The 18,035-nt window shown below is 36.3% G+C and overlaps 2 protein-coding genes across 2 annotated transcripts; one reads left to right on the plus strand and one right to left on the minus strand.

Moving 5' to 3' along the window:
• Positions 1-1,986: 1,986 nt before the first annotated feature.
• LOC131956862 (acid-sensing ion channel 1A-like) lies at positions 1,987-6,200 on the minus strand. Its single transcript, XM_059321475.1, has 5 exons — positions 5,886-6,200; positions 3,807-3,932; positions 3,319-3,416; positions 2,619-2,808; positions 1,987-2,109 (listed from the first exon to the last, which is right to left on the minus strand). The coding sequence occupies exons 1-5, from the start codon at positions 6,198-6,200 to the stop codon at positions 1,987-1,989; spliced, it is 852 nt and encodes a 283-aa protein (XP_059177458.1).
• A 7,174-nt stretch (positions 6,201-13,374) lies between these two features.
• Positions 13,375-15,603, plus strand: LOC131956863 (N-lysine methyltransferase SMYD2-B-like). Its single transcript, XM_059321476.1, has 4 exons — positions 13,375-13,445; positions 13,667-13,817; positions 14,869-15,066; positions 15,431-15,603. Exons 2-4 carry the CDS (start codon positions 13,691-13,693, stop codon positions 15,601-15,603), a joined length of 498 nt encoding a protein of 165 aa, XP_059177459.1. The 5' UTR covers positions 13,375-13,445; positions 13,667-13,690.
• The last annotated feature ends 2,432 nt before the right edge of the window (positions 15,604-18,035 follow it).

An 18,035-nucleotide genomic window follows, 5' to 3' on the forward strand; every position in this document is an offset into this window, starting at 1 on the left:
GGTGTGTTTTGTCTGCATAGTGGGCAAAATGGTTTCTGTTGTTTTGCTAGGGGTATTGAATTGTAGATGAGTCTGTAAGTTATTTCCCTGGCTTTGGGTGTGATGGTTTTGAGGTGTAGGTTTCTGAAGATGTACATACGCTCTAACTTTTAAAATTATATAATGGAACATACAACATACTAACAGTACACAAACGCTTTAAAATGGCTTTAACTGTCCTCATTATAATTGTAGTCCTAATCTGCTATGGCTATTGAAACTTCCATGAAGGTAGACTATTTATTAGTAAATTTGTATATTTTCTTTTAGTTATGTTTTTTTGTCAAAAATATTGTACACATTTTTTTATAAAACTTACATAAAATGTTTCATCTGGTTACGTATGCAATAAGTTTAGTTTTACGACTTGCATAAATAATTAAAGGAATTTTTTCCCTTGGTGCCATGTACAAGTTGACATGGGAAGTAACTAATAAAACTTTTTTTTTTAAAGTTTCGATTATAGTTAAGTCGTGTTATTATTAAAAAATAAAGATACATTGGTGAAAATGCATAAGGTAGACGCGTAGTAAAACAATGTTATTCGCAGCTGCAACTGATTGTTAGTGGCTCATGTAGCATCTGTAAAATAATAATGAAAAGATAAATTAACACAATGAAAAAAAAAAGATTAACAGTATTGAAAAAAATATAATATAAAAAAAGTAATATAAAAAATGCATCATTCTCGTATTAAAATAAACGAATTAGTATTTTCATATTCCTGTTGTACAAAGAAGGTGTAGATTTGTCTAGTGTATTCTTCTTCAGTTGTATACATACCACACAATGATCGAGCTTAGTTTATTGTTTTATTTTTTGGGTCTCTTTTAGAGATTTTAAAATTACCAAGATTTCTCAAAATGCAACAATTTGTTTTTAAAAAAAACGTAATCTGGGAACTACTTAATTGGCATACTTTTCTAAATGCAAAATGTATAATGGAAACTAAATAAGTACAGGTAAACCTAAGCTATTGATAATATTATATTACCGCTTATTTGTCACTGCATTTAGGACAAATTGTCCTAAATAAATACTAACGAACTGTACGATTCTTTACAAAAATTTAATTTTTTTTTTTTAAATTTACAATTTAACGTAGGATGTAGTTCTCTATAACCTAGCCTACATTATGCCGTCTATCGGTATCCTTGAGTACGATGTTAAATAAATTAACAAACGCGGAAGTAACTTTTCTACATTTATATTTTACCGATTTAATGAAGATATTCATATTTGGTTTGAAAAAATAAAACGCACTCTGCCAAGTAGGTCATTGTGAAGTTGGCGACATGCTTATAAGCTCTATAATATGGAAATATACAAATAAAATTTTAAAAGGAGAGGAGGGGAGACAATCACACTGCTTAAGAAAACACTTTACTTGTCGGTAAATATTCGATTCATCGTTGCTCAACACCCCTCCCCCCACCCCCCATGACAGAAAAAAAGTTTCTCTTTATTGCAACTTATTGTTTGGTTGTTTGTGTTTGTATTGTAATACGCCGGTTTATGCTACATCTCAGATGAAAATGCAAGAATATCTCATATATTTAAGTATATTGTGATATTCAATTAGTCATTATTATTTCACTTATGATTACCCTCTTCGTGGGGCTCGATTAGTCATGTGAGCTGGTGTTCATGGATATTTTTAAATAAAGAGGGGGGGGAGGGTCAGCGTGGTCGAGTCGGTAAAATCTCATGGTTACTAAAACGAAAAGTCTTGAGTTTGAACCCTCGGGTAATTTAGGCTCGTTAGCTGGGGACAGCCACTCTTCTAGGAGAGACAACTCCAAAATCAAACAACTGCTGCCTCGTAGTTTGTTCTTGGTTGGACAAGTTATAGAAAAGCAGGCTGAAATCGGAGTCAATGGCCTCAATTTCGATAACCGGTTGACACGTAGAATAAGAGAAATATTTTGGTAGTAGGTAGCTCTCAGACTAGAATAAGAGAAATTTTTTGGTAGTGGGTAGCTCTGAGACTGGAATAAGAGAAATATTTTGGTAGTAGGTAGCTCTTAGACTGGAATAAGAGAAATATTTTGGTAGTAGGTAGCTCTCAGACTGGAATAAGAGAAATATTTTGGTAGTAGGTAGCTCTCAGTATTTCTTTAGCAATTCTAGAATATATTTAAGTTTAATGACCGTTGATGAGAATTGTTCCACTTAAGTTTAACAGAACAATCAGATTTAACTTAATCGACAATATTAACTCTAGCCACGATACTTAGAATAGACGTATACGATTTTCTAGACATAGACACAAACCTAATATTAATCTCATTAATAACTAAAAAATCGAATTATGTGTCTAAAATTAAAATATTAATTGGATCAGCATTACATATATAAGTGTGTTGGTGAATCTAATTTCATAGTTATATAAACATTGGATAGATAATCAGGTTTATTTTTTCGAAAATAAACCATTCCCAGTTTCTAGAAACCAATACGTTTTTAACAATGCTAGATTTTTTTTTCACTTACAATATGCAGTTTTACAATAATTAAAATTAATGTTGTTTTAGCAAACTAAGTTATCAGAACTAGTGTTATTAGATAATATTACGTACCCTCCTAATGCCAATACTAGTAACGAAGCCCGGCGCTGCCAGGATGCCACTGTTATCAGGGAAGACGATCTCAGAGCCAGAATGTAACAAGACCTTTATCCCAGCTGATTCGGTGATGGGCAGGTACTCGTCCTGCTCAATGTCCAGCTCTAGAATCAGGCCATTTGCTGGTCCTGCTTGTGAGACATACCTGAACATGTGTGGTATAACTTAATGTCTGTAGTAGTTCAAGAATATTGAGTACTACAGTACAGTGGCGTAGCGAGGTCGGGTGTCACCCGGTGCGGCACTTAATGGTGTCACCCCCCCCCAGAGGCATAGAGACCCTTCACAGGGACAAACTTTCAAATTTTCGATTTGCACCCCCCCCCTCAAGTTTTCGATTTGCACCCCCCCCCCCTCAAGTTTTCGATTTTGCACACCCCCCTCGAGTTTTTCTCTACATATTTTGCTATTGTTTTGCCTTGGTGTCACCCCCCTAAATGGTGTCACCCGGTGCGGTCCGCACCCCCCGCCCCCCCCCCCCTTCGCTACGCCCCTGCTACAGTACTCATGGTGATATAAAAAAAAATTAAAAACACATGAAAGGCATACATTTTATCTAAGAAAAATGTATCTATCATTGTTTTACATTTATATTTCACTAAAAAGTAAATTGTTATCAGTTATTACCATAAATGCTTTAAACTAGAGTTATTACCGTGATGCTGAAGGATTAGCTGTCCGGTCACCCAATGTAAAACAGTTGCCGTTTGTTAGGAACACATCCAGTGTGAAGTTGGCTGGAGAACAGTCATCCTAAGGTGACAATTAGAACATACGTATATACATTATATGTAAAAACATACGGTGACATACTATAATACAACGTAAGTCTTATAGTCACCAGAGTACAAACATACTCTTAGAATTAACACGCTAATTGACCAAATATAAGAGTCACCGCAATACTAACCAAGACGAAGTCATCACAATACTAACCAAGTCAAAGTCACCACAATACTAACCAAGTCAAAGTCACCACAATACTAACCAAGTCAAAGTCATCACAATACTAACCAAGTCAAAGTCACCACAATACTAACCAAGTCAAACTTTCGCCATGGTCCTCGACCAAATCACAATGCAAGTCAAAGAGTAACATATTGTCACCACCTCACCAATTATAAGTGTCACCACCGTACTCACCTCGTCAAAAGTACACGACAACATCATGTCACTCATTGAGTGACCTAAGCTCTCCTTCACCTCTCTTGTCACGTCTGTCAGAGCAATATTCAGCTCTTTCATTTGCTCAGCAACCGCCAGATTATTCTAAAGTAAAAAACACCAAAACGTATGTATTGTTAGAGATATTTTTATAGGGTTGTCTGTGCATTCAAGAGGTGAATAAAAATAAGTTGTCTGTTGAACTAGTTAGATATTATTTCTTCTTGCTATTATAGTCACTCACTTTTTATTTATACTATAGTGCATTTGCGTTTGTTTGAGCGTGCGTGCTTGTGTATTTGGGGAGGTGGGGGGGTTGTATATGTATGAGTGCGTGTGTATTTGTGTGAGCGTGCGTGCGTGCGTGATTCAGTGCGTGGAGAGATGTGTATGTGTATTTGTGTATTTGTGTGTGCGTGCTTCCGTGAGTTGGCGGGAGCGTGTATATGTGTGTATGTGTGTGTTTATGTGTGAGTGGATGTGTGTGTATGTGTGTGTGGGTGTGTTTGTGTATTAACACGCCATGACAGTTCTGATAGACCTTAACCCCATGTAACTATATCGAGTTAATAGAATTGGTCTTTGCTCTATATGTTATTAACATTTGCAAACAGGATGAATGGAGGTTTTATTTCATGATAACATGTTATCAGTAAATACACGTGACACATGTTTCAAGCTTGTACTTAAATTTTACGATTCATTTATGTGGACTTTAGTGGTTCGCCATACGATACGTCTATTGGCGAATCAATGGTGATAAGTAAGGGTGGTTAGCTCGTAGCTAGGGTATGGGGCGGTTCGCTTAACTACCGTCAAGAGGCGTGTATAGCGTGAATTGGAGGGGCGGTTCGCATTAGACAGTGAAATATTGCGTTGCTATGGTAACAGGCAGGAAGCGATCAGCCCGAACGCTACTTGAAAGTTTTTAACACAATTTCGAATCAAACGTATTGGTGTTATAAATTTGGGGGGGGGGGGGGGGGGGGAATGTGGTAAATTGGAGAATTTGTACTGACTCAATACGTTAGCTGTATGTTGTACTACAAAATTAGCTATATAGTTATACCATATACAGCCAAATTAGTCATACAATTAAACCACCAAACAAATTAATAAAGCTCCATTTTCGAACATGACGGTTAATGGGGCAAGTGAAGTAGAGTTCACCTGTTTTTGTGACCTCGGCGTAGGAAGGGATAGTGTGGTCAGCAGTATACCCAGCTGCCTTTACTTTCCCTAACGTGAGTTAGGTACACATCGTAGCTGGTTGGACTCAGTGACGCTCCACTGACTTGAACTCTGATCCAAAATAGATTTAGGGTTAGCATTCTAGAGCTCTACCACTATCACTAGACCACGCCGTCCAATTAATAAATTAGCAATACCTTTATACCACCAAACAAATTTAATTGTAGGCTACACCAAATAAACTAGTTGTAACATTACATCACCAAACAATAAATTATTAGCTATACCACGTCACCATAAAATCATAGAACACGATATAGCAAGGTTCTTTATTATGTTGGAAACATCGTAGCTGTTAATAAAACGCTTGTCTCTGCTTAAATTAAAACACATCTCTTTTCTTAATCCCGCTCGTGCCCAAGACACAGGCGGCAGATGAAGTAGAGTTAATCTGATTCATTGACCACGGCATATGAAGGGATAGTGTGGTCAGCACAATGCCCAGCCGCCTTTGTTTCCCTAACTTAAGGGTGGACTCACGGACGTTCCACTGATTTGAACCCGGATTCGAAATCGAGATTCTCGTGCTAGCAGTCTAACTCTCTACCGATAGGCCAACAAATCACTTTTAATAATTTTTTTTCAGATTGCAATTAATTAAAATACATTGAGCCTAAATTTTAATTAACAGTCTGGCATAAGTTTTATATATATATATATATATATATATATATATATATATATATATATATATATATATATATATATATATATATATATATATATATATATATATATATATATATATATATATATATCCTGCACTAAAGTAAATGTAACCGCTTTATAAAATTATTAAGCACTGACCTGTCTCCACGCATCGAACTGAGGTTGAAGAAACGTCGCCTTGGATACACGAAGCCGGTTGAGGTTACATATAGTGACAGCCGGCAGCTCCAGCGTGTGGTTGGTTTCTATGGAGAGCTGGGTGGACGACGGGAAGCTGTAGTAGCTCTGGACCGTCAGGACGATCTGGTACGTGGCCCAGGCTATGCCGGTAAACACAAACAGCGTCCATAGCAACTTCAGCCATGTTGGGTTGCTATGTGCTGTCCGCTTCACCCCGTGCATGGTGGTCATCTGGCCGAAGTCTTTGTAGATGTCAAGTATCCTGTCCACCATTTTATGGTCCAACTGGTTGCGATTTGCTAATTATACAACCAACACATTCTGAAGTTTTTGTTTGAAAACGTAGGTAAAATATCCTATTTTCGGAAACATAATTGTACATCACAGTGTAAAATGTAGCTATTTCAATATAATAACTACCACTTATTCTTCAGAATTAATTTTAAAAAGTTAAATAGCTATAAAAAAATTGTTAATAGTTTTACACGAAGATAATGGCAATCTTAACATATTTTTCAGTTTTCGAGTTATTATAATTTGAATCCAAGTGTAAAGAGTAAGTATATCACTGAGGTAACTGAAGGCACCACGATGATTGTATCTAGAATATTTCTTCACAACAAATACGTGAGAAGATAACAGCCTTAGAGAACAATGACATTAAACAATTATCTCAGCAACATGTTCGACTATTTGTGATTATCTGATGAATGTTCGATCCTTAGTCTCGGTTGTTTCCCTATAGCCAAGAGTGATCGTTCGTCGCGGTCATTCCCCTTTAGCCAGTCAAAGCATCGCATGTCTAACCTCGTTACCCATTTCTTCAATTCTAATTAATGCAGGTACACGAAATCAACCCAGCTTTGCAACTAGACCAGGAAATTATATTCAGATAAGTTCAGAGTTGTAGTTTATTTAACAGATGCTAGATTGTGGGCTATTATTTTCTATCTGTTTATATTGGGTCGGGTACTTTTTTAATGTCATGTTATATAACTTAGATTAAGAATGTCTTAATTTTTATCGTAGCTAAATCTTTTCCAGTTCTACACACCTGCCACTTTAAAAAAAAGAAGACCTTATTATATCAAATATTAAATAAAGACGCATCAAGCGATTTTCCTCGTGAAATTAGTTTTGATAACACGAGATTGTATCATGGTTTCTTTTATTTTTTTCAAGAGAAGGGTTGAGGTTTATAGAACTATATAAAACATTAATGAGCGGTAGTTTATTAAATATTATACAAGTTATATGAGCTAGATGTGGGCAAAAGTATTATAGGATGCGTGCAAGATGTTATTTTAAGTGAGATGCATTAGGCCTATGTTAAAATAACAGTGTATTGTGATCATAATTTAATAGTATCTTCATAATTTGAATAGTTTTCAGTAATGCAAAATGAATAGTTAATTAAGACTAATCAATATTAATAAACGTATAATGCACTTACGTCAAGCCGATAATATTTACATTAGAAATTACTGGAAAAGAAAATCGAGGGTTTTAAAATATATTTTTTTTGCATTGTCAATCCCAGTATTGTCCCATGATCTGTTTGCTAAAACCGCGTCTTTGGGCAAGTCTTAGCAAACCGTTTATTTCAAATAAAATGGTTATACCACTTTCAATGACGTCATTAAAAACGGGGTGGGTAAGAGCAACATGGGGGGGGGGGGGTGGGGACGATTACATTTTATCATTGAAATTATTCATACAAAAGGTTCATACACAATACTGAATATGTCCCATAAAATTGTTTTAACACTTTCAATGACGTCAATTGATGGTCATAACGGGCGATAATCTCTCGAGAAGTTAGTAACTGCTTCAAATGTTTTATTGCATTTTGAGTTCAGGGACTTCGTTTTTTCAAGAGGGTGTCACTAGTCTAATAACCTTAGCAACCAATAGCGTATCTCTGGCTAGACAGTTGTTAAGAGGTCTTCCTTGTAGTAGTAAGTATAACAATTGCCATGTCAAGATTTAGGTTAGGTACTGCTAGGATGGCCTGTTGCCCATCCTAGGAATACAGGCCGCTGAGAAGAGCTTTCCTGGTATATGTGTCCTGGCTCTACATTCAAGTTAGTCAGTATGGTTAAATATTGAGTCCAGGAGCCGAATATCATTCATAACTCTTATATTCATTTTGTGAATTGTATGCTTTGTCACATTATTACCGGATAGACCAATGCAATACATTTTAGGAACGATCGTCTTAATATTAATATTGAAATAGGCGTTAACCATTGTAACGGTGAAAAGGTCGGGTAAAGTTTTTATTGTTATGTTAAATAACAAAGCTTAAGGTTGCCTTTTTTTTACCAATTTCACAAATGGCATTTTTTTTTAAATTGTCTTTACTTTTATCGTAGCTTTTTTTTTTCCATTGATACACTTGACATTTTTAAATACACAAAGGCCTTCTTTAACCACAGTTGACCATATTTCATACGATATTCTTTTAAAGCTCTGACTGTACATTTGTGTGTGTCACAGTGGCTCGAGTACGTGGGTCGTAACAAACTATCTACCTCCCCCCCCCGTTCACGTATACACCTCCTTCTAACCCCACCCCCACCCAACTACCCCATTTTAAACTGTAAACATCCTGTTCAACACAAAAAGATCAATGACGTCTTACAACATGCGCGTAAATAATGCTCTCATTTCTAATCGAGCATTGGGTGGTTCGTACACCATTCGATGCCTCAACCTAACCCCCCCTTCCACACCGTCCACCCGGGAGTCCAGTTTACTTTGCATCCAGCAATGGTTCATTCGTGAAAACGGCCTTTGTGCAAACAACATCCGGGCAAGTGTCTATCGTGAATTTAGTCGTAGACCCCGCCCACCCATATTGTCACATCTCAATTCGAAAGAGAAGCCGGGACCTCTCCCTTGAGGCATTGTATCAAAACAACTCTCCCCCCCCCCGGTTAATTATCACTATTTCTCTCACACAGTTCAAAATACCCCCATCCCCATGTACCACCACACAGCACATCTCCAAAAACTGTCTGACCCCCGCCTTTACCCCCCCCCCCCGCCTTTACCCCCCCCCCCCCCCCAAAGGAGGCGTGGGACGTCATGTATTGACATGTTGAAAATGGAAAGTACTCTAGGATAAACATTTTAACCAAATAGAAATGTAAACAGAAAACACTGCCTAGGATAAAAAACTACGAACAAACGTCACTGTGCTACAGCGTGACCTAGTCAACCGCTCGGATTTCCGCTTGACTGCCCTCCACGCTCTGATTCCCCCTCCCCACACCCGCCAGAGTGAGATCATAGTTCCCCGGCACTTGAAGGGCATTCACCCACAGCATGTGTGGTACTTTTAACAGAGCCAAAAACAATAAACGTCCAAAATTCAGAACACTTTGTATGACAATAATGTATAACAAAGTAAGGAGGGGTTTTGTCTGGGGGTAGCGGGGTGGGGGGAACGGGGTGTTGGTCGGGAGGGGTAGCGGCCGCTAAGTGGAGGTAGGGTCGCAAGGCATTTACGCTTTATGTATATGCTGACGCCGTCTAACGCATGAACAGACTATCCGGTTACAATAACGGATTTATGAATTTTAAAAGTTTACTTTCCAAATCTATTGCCGGGGAGTTATGCACTTACACACACACACACACACACACACACACACACACACACACACACACACACACACACACACACACACACACACACACACATATCTATATATATAAAGCAAAGTGGTCAGGTGCCCGATAGGGCACTTCCCGGCGCCGCAGGCGCGTCAAATTTGGCACGAAGGTGCCTTATGGCGATAGAACACGAGGGCCGGTGACGGTTTGGCAAAAAGTCTACGGAGAGGGGGTCAAAACTGACCTCGACTGACCGGCGCCTTATATGGGCTATATTACGAAAAAAAAAATTCCTCCGACGACCCCCCTTGAAATTTTGTGAGGTGGTAGGAGAACACCTTGGGGTGTCACAAAAAACTCGGCATATCTGGGAAAACTTCGTAAAGGGGTCAAAACTGACCAGTTGTATTTCCCTATATAATCTTTGTATTTTATGGGAAAAACAGAGGGTCATTTCAACAAAGACTTTAAGATACTTAAGCTCAGTATATCTGGCTAATTTTTTGCATGCTCCTAGGTCAATGGCTTGACCTTTTGAGAAAACTGTCGGTTACACTCAAAGCCCTCGACGAGGGCTAAAAAGTGACCGCGAGTGAAATTCTCATTATATGAGCTCTATTACGAAAAAAAAATTCCTCCGACGACCCCCCTTGATATTTTGTGAGGTGGTAGAAGAACACCTTGGGGTGTCACAAAAAACTCGCCATGTCCGGGAAAAATCGGGAAATGGGTCAAAACTGACCAGTCGTATTTCCCTATATAATCTTTGTATTTTATGGGGAAAACAGAGGGTCATTTCAAAACGGATTTTATGGCACTTACGCTCTTTACATCTGGCTCAGTTTTGGCATGCTTATAGGTAAATGGCTTGACCTTTAGGGAAATCTGTCGGTTACACTCAAAGCCCTCGACGAGGGCTAAAGAGTGACCGCGAGTGAAATTCTCTTTATATGAGCTCTATTACGAAAAAAAAATTCCTCCGACGACCCCCCTTGATATTTTGTGAGGTGGTAGGAGAACGCCTTGGGGTGTCACAAAAAACTCGCCATGTCCGGGAAAAATCGGGAAATGGGTCAAAACTGACCAGTCGTATTTCCCTATATAATCTTTGTATTTTATGGGGAAAACAGAGGGTCATTTCAAAACGGATTTTATGGCACTTACCCTCTTTACATCTGGCTCAGTTTTGGCATGCTTATAGGTAAATGGCTTGACCTTTAGGGAAAACTGTCGGTTACACTCAAAGCACTCGACGAGGGCTAAAAAGTGACCGCGAGTGAAATTCTCTTTATATGAGCTCTATTACGAAAAAAAATTTCCTCCGACGACCCCCCTTGAAATTTTGTGAGGTGGTAGGAGAACACCTTGGGGTGTCACAAAAAACTCGGCATATCTGGGAAAACTTCGTAAAGGGGTCAAAACTGACCAGTTGTATTTCCCTATATAATCTTTGTATTTTATGGGAAAAACAGAGGGTCATTTCAACAAAGACTTTAGGGTACTTAAGCTCAGTATATCTGACTAATTTTTTTGCATGCTCCTAGGTCAATGGATTGACCTTAAGGAAAACTGTCGGTTACACTCAAAGCCCTCGACGAGGGCTAAAAAGTGACCGCGAGTGAAATTCTCTTTATATGAGCTCTATTACGAAAAAAAATTTCCTCCGACGACCCCCCTTGATATTTTGTGAGGTGGTAGAAGAACACCTAGGGGTGTCACAAAAAACTCGGCATATCTGGGAAAACTTTGTAAAGCGGTCAAAACTGACCAGTTGTATTTCCCTATATAATCTTTGTATTTTATGGGAAAAACAGAGGGTCATTTCAACGCAGACTTTAGGGTACTTAAGCTCAGTATATCTGGCTAATTTTTTGCATACACTACTATATATGACTAGGCCGTATGGAAAAACTGTTGGTCAGACTCAAAGCCCTCGACGAGGGCTAAAAGATGATCTAGAGTGTAATTCTCCTTATATGAGATATATATATAAATAAATTGACGAACGATCCCCTTAATATTATGTGACGTCGTAGACCGACCCTGGAGGCTAACAAAAAAACTTTAATCCCGTCGGAAACAGCCATTATAGTTGTTAAATATGTTCATATACCATAATCTCTTATATAAGCATAGCAACTGTTTGTAAAAAAAAAAACAAAGACATACGTCATACGTTCAGTTTTCAAGGGAGGTAACGTTATTTAAATTATTATTTTTCAAATAATTGTATACTATTTTAAACAGAAATAGAAAATGACGAAGTATAGCATTTGTTTTAGTACAAAATTAAGTTGTTAATTTAGTTACGTATCCCAATTAAATAAATAAATAAATTTCAAAAGGCAATGTAATAAAAACTATGAGATGTACTGTTCATGGAAGCTGTGTAGTTCTAATTCCATTTTACTTATACATTGCGTACTTTCCGATATTTCTCTGAGAACGTTATTTAAATGACAAATTAAAACATTTTTTTTCTAAAGTTAGCATTACTGTTTAAATTAAAGCACTCAACACCAAATCCATCGCTAAATAATTAAGTATTCAAATTCTCAAATGTTATTTAAAAACCTAAGCGAAGCTAGGCAGTATGCCTAGTATATATATATATATATATATATATATATATATATATATATATATATATATATATATATATATATATATATATATATATATATATGCGCATATGCCTAGGCCGTTGAAGCAGGTGCACTCTAACTCTACTTCACCTGCTCCATGGACCGTCAGGCTCTACACGGTTTCTTTACTTTTCCTTACACAAGATCCAATATGTCTGCAGACTGTATGTGCTGAACTACAAACAGTGTTGTTTACTGCCAGAGTAATCATTGAACGACACGATATGTCTTATGTCTTATATTCTTATGGGAAAAGGGAGGCAATCGTGAGATTATTTGCAAGATTTTAAAAATATTTACATTATTCTTCTTGTGCACTTATATTTTGATTCTTCTCATAACTTTAAACACAATTTTTATACAAAATAGTATACATTACAAACAATGTTTCCAATACACTGCTATATAATTAATGTTTGATCCTTTAATAACTTAAAAAAATTTACCTAATTATACTAGCACCCGCACTTCGAGTGGCGATTTTTAACAGTACAAATCAAAGCGACTCTAAACAGAAAGAGAAATGTCACTAGGTTATACAGTTGTAAGGTTTGTTACTTTGTAAAAATAGCTGGCCGCGAGTCAAAATAATCATCGATCATACACAAATAAATACTATAGAACTTTTTAATTACATATTGTCAGTTTCGAATATTTTTTTTTTTTTTTTTTTTTTGGTGAGGAGTGATTTTTGTATGTTTACTATTTTTTTTCAATTGAAAAATCCGGTATTGTTTTTTTTTTTTTGTACCTACTTTATAAACCTAAAACCCCCTCTCTAATATTCCAGATAAATCATTTAACTATCAAATGACACATTGATCATGAATGTGCTGTTGTTCTAACCCAACAAGACCAACAGGCTGTCTGACACTGAAAATGTCATTCCATTATCTAAGTTTGTTGACAGTTAAAACACCAATCTTTAGTAAGCAACCGTTTAAAATGTGTGGAGATTTTTTTCCTAAAAAAAATGAAGTCACAAGTAATATTACATAATTCTTATCAATAGTAAGTGGGTCTTATTATTTATTTCAATATTCATTACATGCATGTATTTGACACAGATATAGGTAAGAGTTATTAATAGCGAGCTGATTACTTTGAAATGATTAGATAATTGCCAGAAATAAATGGTGTTTCCCAGAAATGTTCAACATAGAATTTCGTTCGACATGTAACATAAACACTTCTAATTTTGATAATGCTATAAAATACGATTGATACATTCGCACTGTTTCTTTCATGACAGGTAATGTTGAATGTCAAACGTTACTGGACTAGTAATTTAAATATTTGAACGTTTTTATTTTATTTTATTTCCATTATTTCCTTTACTCTGAAATCGATTTAAACATGTTTTTCTATATTGATTCATTTACTGTGAAATCGATTAAAATTGTGTTTGGTAACCTAATTACTTAAAGAGAAATCGTAAATATCATTTTTACGTCCTTTTCTAGGTTGATTTAGCCAAAACAAAATCGACACGTATCAATGGACAAGTGTGCGCATTGTGAGAAGCCTAGCAGTTCACTAAAGCGGTGTTCACGCTGCAAAGTTGTGTCGTATTGCGATATAGAATGTCAGAGGGCCCACTATATCCAGCATAAGGAAATATGTGGTAAGTCCCGTGTGTATACAGCATAAGGGCATATGTGGTAAGTCCCGTGTGTATACAGCATAAGGGAATATGTGGTAAGTCCCGTAAGTATACAGCATAAGAGCATATGCGGTAATTCCCGTGTGTATACAGCATAAGGAAATATGTGGTAAGTACCGTGTTTATACGGCATAAGGGCATATGTGGTAAGTACCGTGTGTATTCTGCATAAGCAAATATGTGGTAAGTAGGTCTACCCAATGTATGTAACTAATACAGTGGTTCTTAACTTTTTTGGAGGTACCGAATCCCACCAGTTTCATTTGCGCGTTAACTGAACCCTTTAAATAGTTAAATCGTCCGAACTGACAAAACTAGATCATGCACCATATAAGTCGGGTGTGTGTCTTTACCGCTGAGACTGACTCACCGAACCCCTGGGGTTCGATCGAACCCAGGTTAAGAACCACTGAACTAATACAACTTTATGGCGTGTAGCCAAAATAACAGTTTCGTGTCGCTGAAAAGGCTAATGTATATAGCAAACAAAATTAATGTGTTTTATGTACAATCTGCATCCTGGTACTGAGTCTAGCTAGCATAAATTTAAAACAAATCTGCTCCCATTAAATTAATATTCCGACCTTAACATAACGAGACGTTATTATCAAAATTGCTATAAAACACATGAAAATACATTATTGAACAGGTGATTCGAAATTGTTTTAAAGATTTTCATTCTCGTCACACTTTCGAACACTGATAAAATTTACTAATCCCATATTATAAAATAACTAAAAAAAAAAACTCTATGTATGCTTGTATTAGCTTGTTCAGAATTAAAAAAAAAAAAGAACCTTTACTCTTGTGTCTACAGGGCCGTTTCATGTTCTTCGTAGGCCTTTCTTATGGCTTAGCAACAGTGCCTATTTTGCTAATGGATAAGACGGCCCTGAATATCTTCATGTTCATTAAACTCATTAAATGATTATTATTTTCGTTATAATTACAATACATTGGAAATCATTAGCATCACATAATAAGTTGTACAGCAAATGGTGTGTCTCAACAGGTAAGCAGTTCCAGGAGCCTGGTCATATCAAGGATGATGCCGACCCAGCTGTGTTTAACACCGGTATCAACAATAAACGGTGCAACCATTGTCATTACCAAATGAAACCACTAATGCGGTGTTCACGTTGTAAGACAGTGAAGTATTGCAGCGTAGCTTGTCAGAGGAAAGACTACAAAGAGCATACCGTTTTTTGTCGTAAGATTTTTCTAATGCTACAAAATAGATGTATGTTTCTTGTTGAAGACTATTATATACTTAAATCTTCTAACGTATTTTCTTGTAAATAGCCAAAGAAAACAAGCTTTCAATTAACAAAATGCCCCATGAGAAATGAATTTTCATTGCACATTTCTTTTCTAAACATCAACGTTATAATTCTCAGAATCATAACATAATCTGTTTTTTTTTTCAAAAAAACATTTAGTATCTGCTAGAAAACGTACATGCTTATAATTATTAGAAATTATTAAGAATAATAGTCATTGTTTTTATTTTAAACATTTAAATTAGTATTATAATACTTAATTGTTGATTTTATTTACTCTGATGAATTTTTTAGAAAGAAGTATGAGATTTCAGAAAGCTTATGCTCAAATTCCTGCATCCCTCAAGTCAAAAGCAAGCCGGCAATCTAAGTCTGTGTACACTTCGCTGAGCAAACTTCCGCCTAGGCAGAGTCGTGAGTACATTAGCATTTTAATGATAGTGGTGGCTTTTTCGGAGAATAGCTAAATAACATTTTAAACAAGTTCCGCAAAACACACAAAAAACATATATATATATATATATATATATATATATATATATATATATATATATATATATATATATATATATATATATATAAAATTTTAAAAAATCCATGGAGGATTCTCTTTTCAAATGTAATTTCTACTCAGGCGATGGCGAGTTCATGTTAATGGAGATTGTTGGTCCACACAGTCAGATGTTGATACCTCCAGGAGAATCAGTCCAAGTAATGGTGAGCTACTGAATTATGTTCTTACCATAAAGGCAGTGTCGAAAATAAGGCCCAACCTTTGACAGTAAAATACCCTTATTGATAGAGCGTATTTTTACAAAGCAACTATTTAATACTATCTAAATTTGAGAATATAAAAATTCAATTTCAGGGAGTTTTTTTTTAAATCAAAGATACACTTTCATACCTAATGCAGTAGAGCTTATGAATTACTTTCATTTTGAAGGATTTAGTTGTGTTGCAAGCAAGACCCGAGTCCAGTTTTTCTTTCCCTGTTTTCTCCCAGCTACGCTACATTGCCAGTTAGCGTGACATTCCGAATGCTAAAAACCCACACATCGAACTCGATGACGAGGGCCTATTCAGTTAATAATCGTGTCCTTTCAATCTGTTCTTCTCACGTTTATTGATTCTAGCATCTTCTGCTCCTCAGGATATCACAGGCATGACAAGTCACATCTGGTTCCGTGGCATCAAGCCTGACGCCATCACAACAAACGGAGTTATCGGTCCTGGAAGGAGACAAACTCTGGCTCAGTGCCTCAACCCTGGGGATTTTATCCTCATGGAAGACGCCAAATGGCATTACTACAGTTTCACGTTGGTCGGCCTTGTCGTGAACAAACTGGACTCAGTCTATTTTATAAAATAGGACAGACTAGACCAGACTATTTTATAAAATGGACGGACTAGACCAGACTATTTTATAAAATGGACGGACTAGACCAGACTATTTTATAAAAAGGAAAGACTAGACCAGACTATTTTATAAAAAGGACAGACTAGACCAGACTATTTTATAAAAAGGACAGACTAGACCAGACTATTTTATAAAAAGGACAGACTAGACCAGACTATTTTATAAAAAGGACAGACTAGACCAGACTATTTTATAAAAAGGAAAGACTAGACCAGACTATTTTATAAAAAGGAAAGACTAGACCAGACTATTTTATAAAAAGGACAGACTAGACCAGACTATTTTATAAAAAGGACAGACTAGACCAGACTATTTTATAAAAAGGACAGACTAGACCAGACTATTTTATAAAAAGGAAAGACTAGACCAGACTATTTTATAAAAAGGACAGACTAGACCAGACTATTTTATAAAAAGGACAGACTAGATCAGACTATTTTATAAAAAGGACAGACTAGACCAGACTATTTTATAAAAAGGACAGACTAGACCAGACTATTTTATAAAAAGGACAGACTAGACCAGACTATTTTATAAAAAGGACAGACTAGACCAGACTATTTTATAAAAAGGAAAGACTAGACCAGACTATTTTATAAAAAGGAAAGACTAGACCAGACTATTTTATAAAAAGGACAGACTAGACCAGACTATTTTATAAAAAAGACAGACTAGACCAGACTATTTATAAAAAGGACAGACTAGACCAGATTATTTTATAAAAAGGACAGACTAGACCAGACTATTTTATAAAAAGGACAGACTAGACCAGACTATTTTATAAAATGCACGGACTAGACCAGACTATTTTATAAAATGGATGGACTAGACCAGACTATTTTATAAAAGGAAAGACTAGACCAGACTATTTTATAAAAAGGACAGACTAGACCAGACTATTTTATAAAAAGGACAGACTAGACCAGACTATTTTATAAAATGGACGGACTAGACCAGAATATTTTATAAAAAGGAAAGATTAGACCAGACTATTTTATAAAAAGGACAGACTAGAAAAAGACTATTATATAAAATTGCAAAACTACACCTAGTCTAATTTACAAAAAGGACAGACTAGACCCTGTCTATTTTATAAGAAGGACAAACTAGACCCTGTGTGATGACGCTAGATTAGGTGAGCAGTCAAGTAGGTGCTAGAAACAGACTATACTTAATTAGTTAAACAGACCAATGAAATACAGGAACTGACCGGTCACGTGGGTCAGCTGACCACTGAAGCGTGGGAGAGCAGACAGACGTTGTTAGGTAGCAGAAGGGAACACTCAGACAAATGTAGAGTTAGGTAGAGAGTTAGAGATAGATAGTTTTAGGATTGGTCATGGGAGTGCGTAGTTAGTAATATTAGTAGACAGCATATAGTATACACTAGTTAGGTAGAAGTAGGAAGTTGATTTATGTAAAGAATTAAAGAATATTATATCTTCAATTGGACTTGTGTGTGGTGATTTTACACAAAAACTA

Source organism: Physella acuta, unplaced genomic scaffold (genome assembly GCF_028476545.2).
Source record: "Physella acuta isolate Inbredline_101_S28 unplaced genomic scaffold, ASM2847654v3 ptg001180l, whole genome shotgun sequence".
NCBI lineage: Eukaryota > Metazoa > Mollusca > Gastropoda > Physidae > Physella > Physella acuta.

Bases quoted from the DNA above. Each gene is read 5' to 3' on its own strand.
- LOC131956863 (XM_059321476.1), top strand. From the start codon at position 13,691: ATGGACAAGTGTGCGCATTGTGAGAAGCCTAGCAGTTCACTAAAGCGG. The intron at 13,818-14,868 runs GTAAGTCCCGTG...GTGTCTCAACAG, and splicing joins CCAGCATAAGGAAATATGTG to GTAAGCAGTTCCAGGAGCCT. The intron at 15,067-15,430 runs GTAAGATTTTTC...TGAATTTTTTAG, and splicing joins AGAGCATACCGTTTTTTGTC to AAAGAAGTATGAGATTTCAG.
- LOC131956862 (XM_059321475.1), bottom strand. From the start codon at position 6,200: ATGGTGGACAGGATACTTGACATCTACAAAGACTTCGGCCAGATGACC. The intron at 3,417-3,806 runs GTGAGTACGGTG...TTGTCACCTTAG, and splicing joins TGTCGTGTACTTTTGACGAG to GATGACTGTTCTCCAGCCAA. The intron at 2,809-3,318 runs GTAATAACTCTA...ACACATGTTCAG, and splicing joins GCTAATCCTTCAGCATCACG to GTATGTCTCACAAGCAGGAC.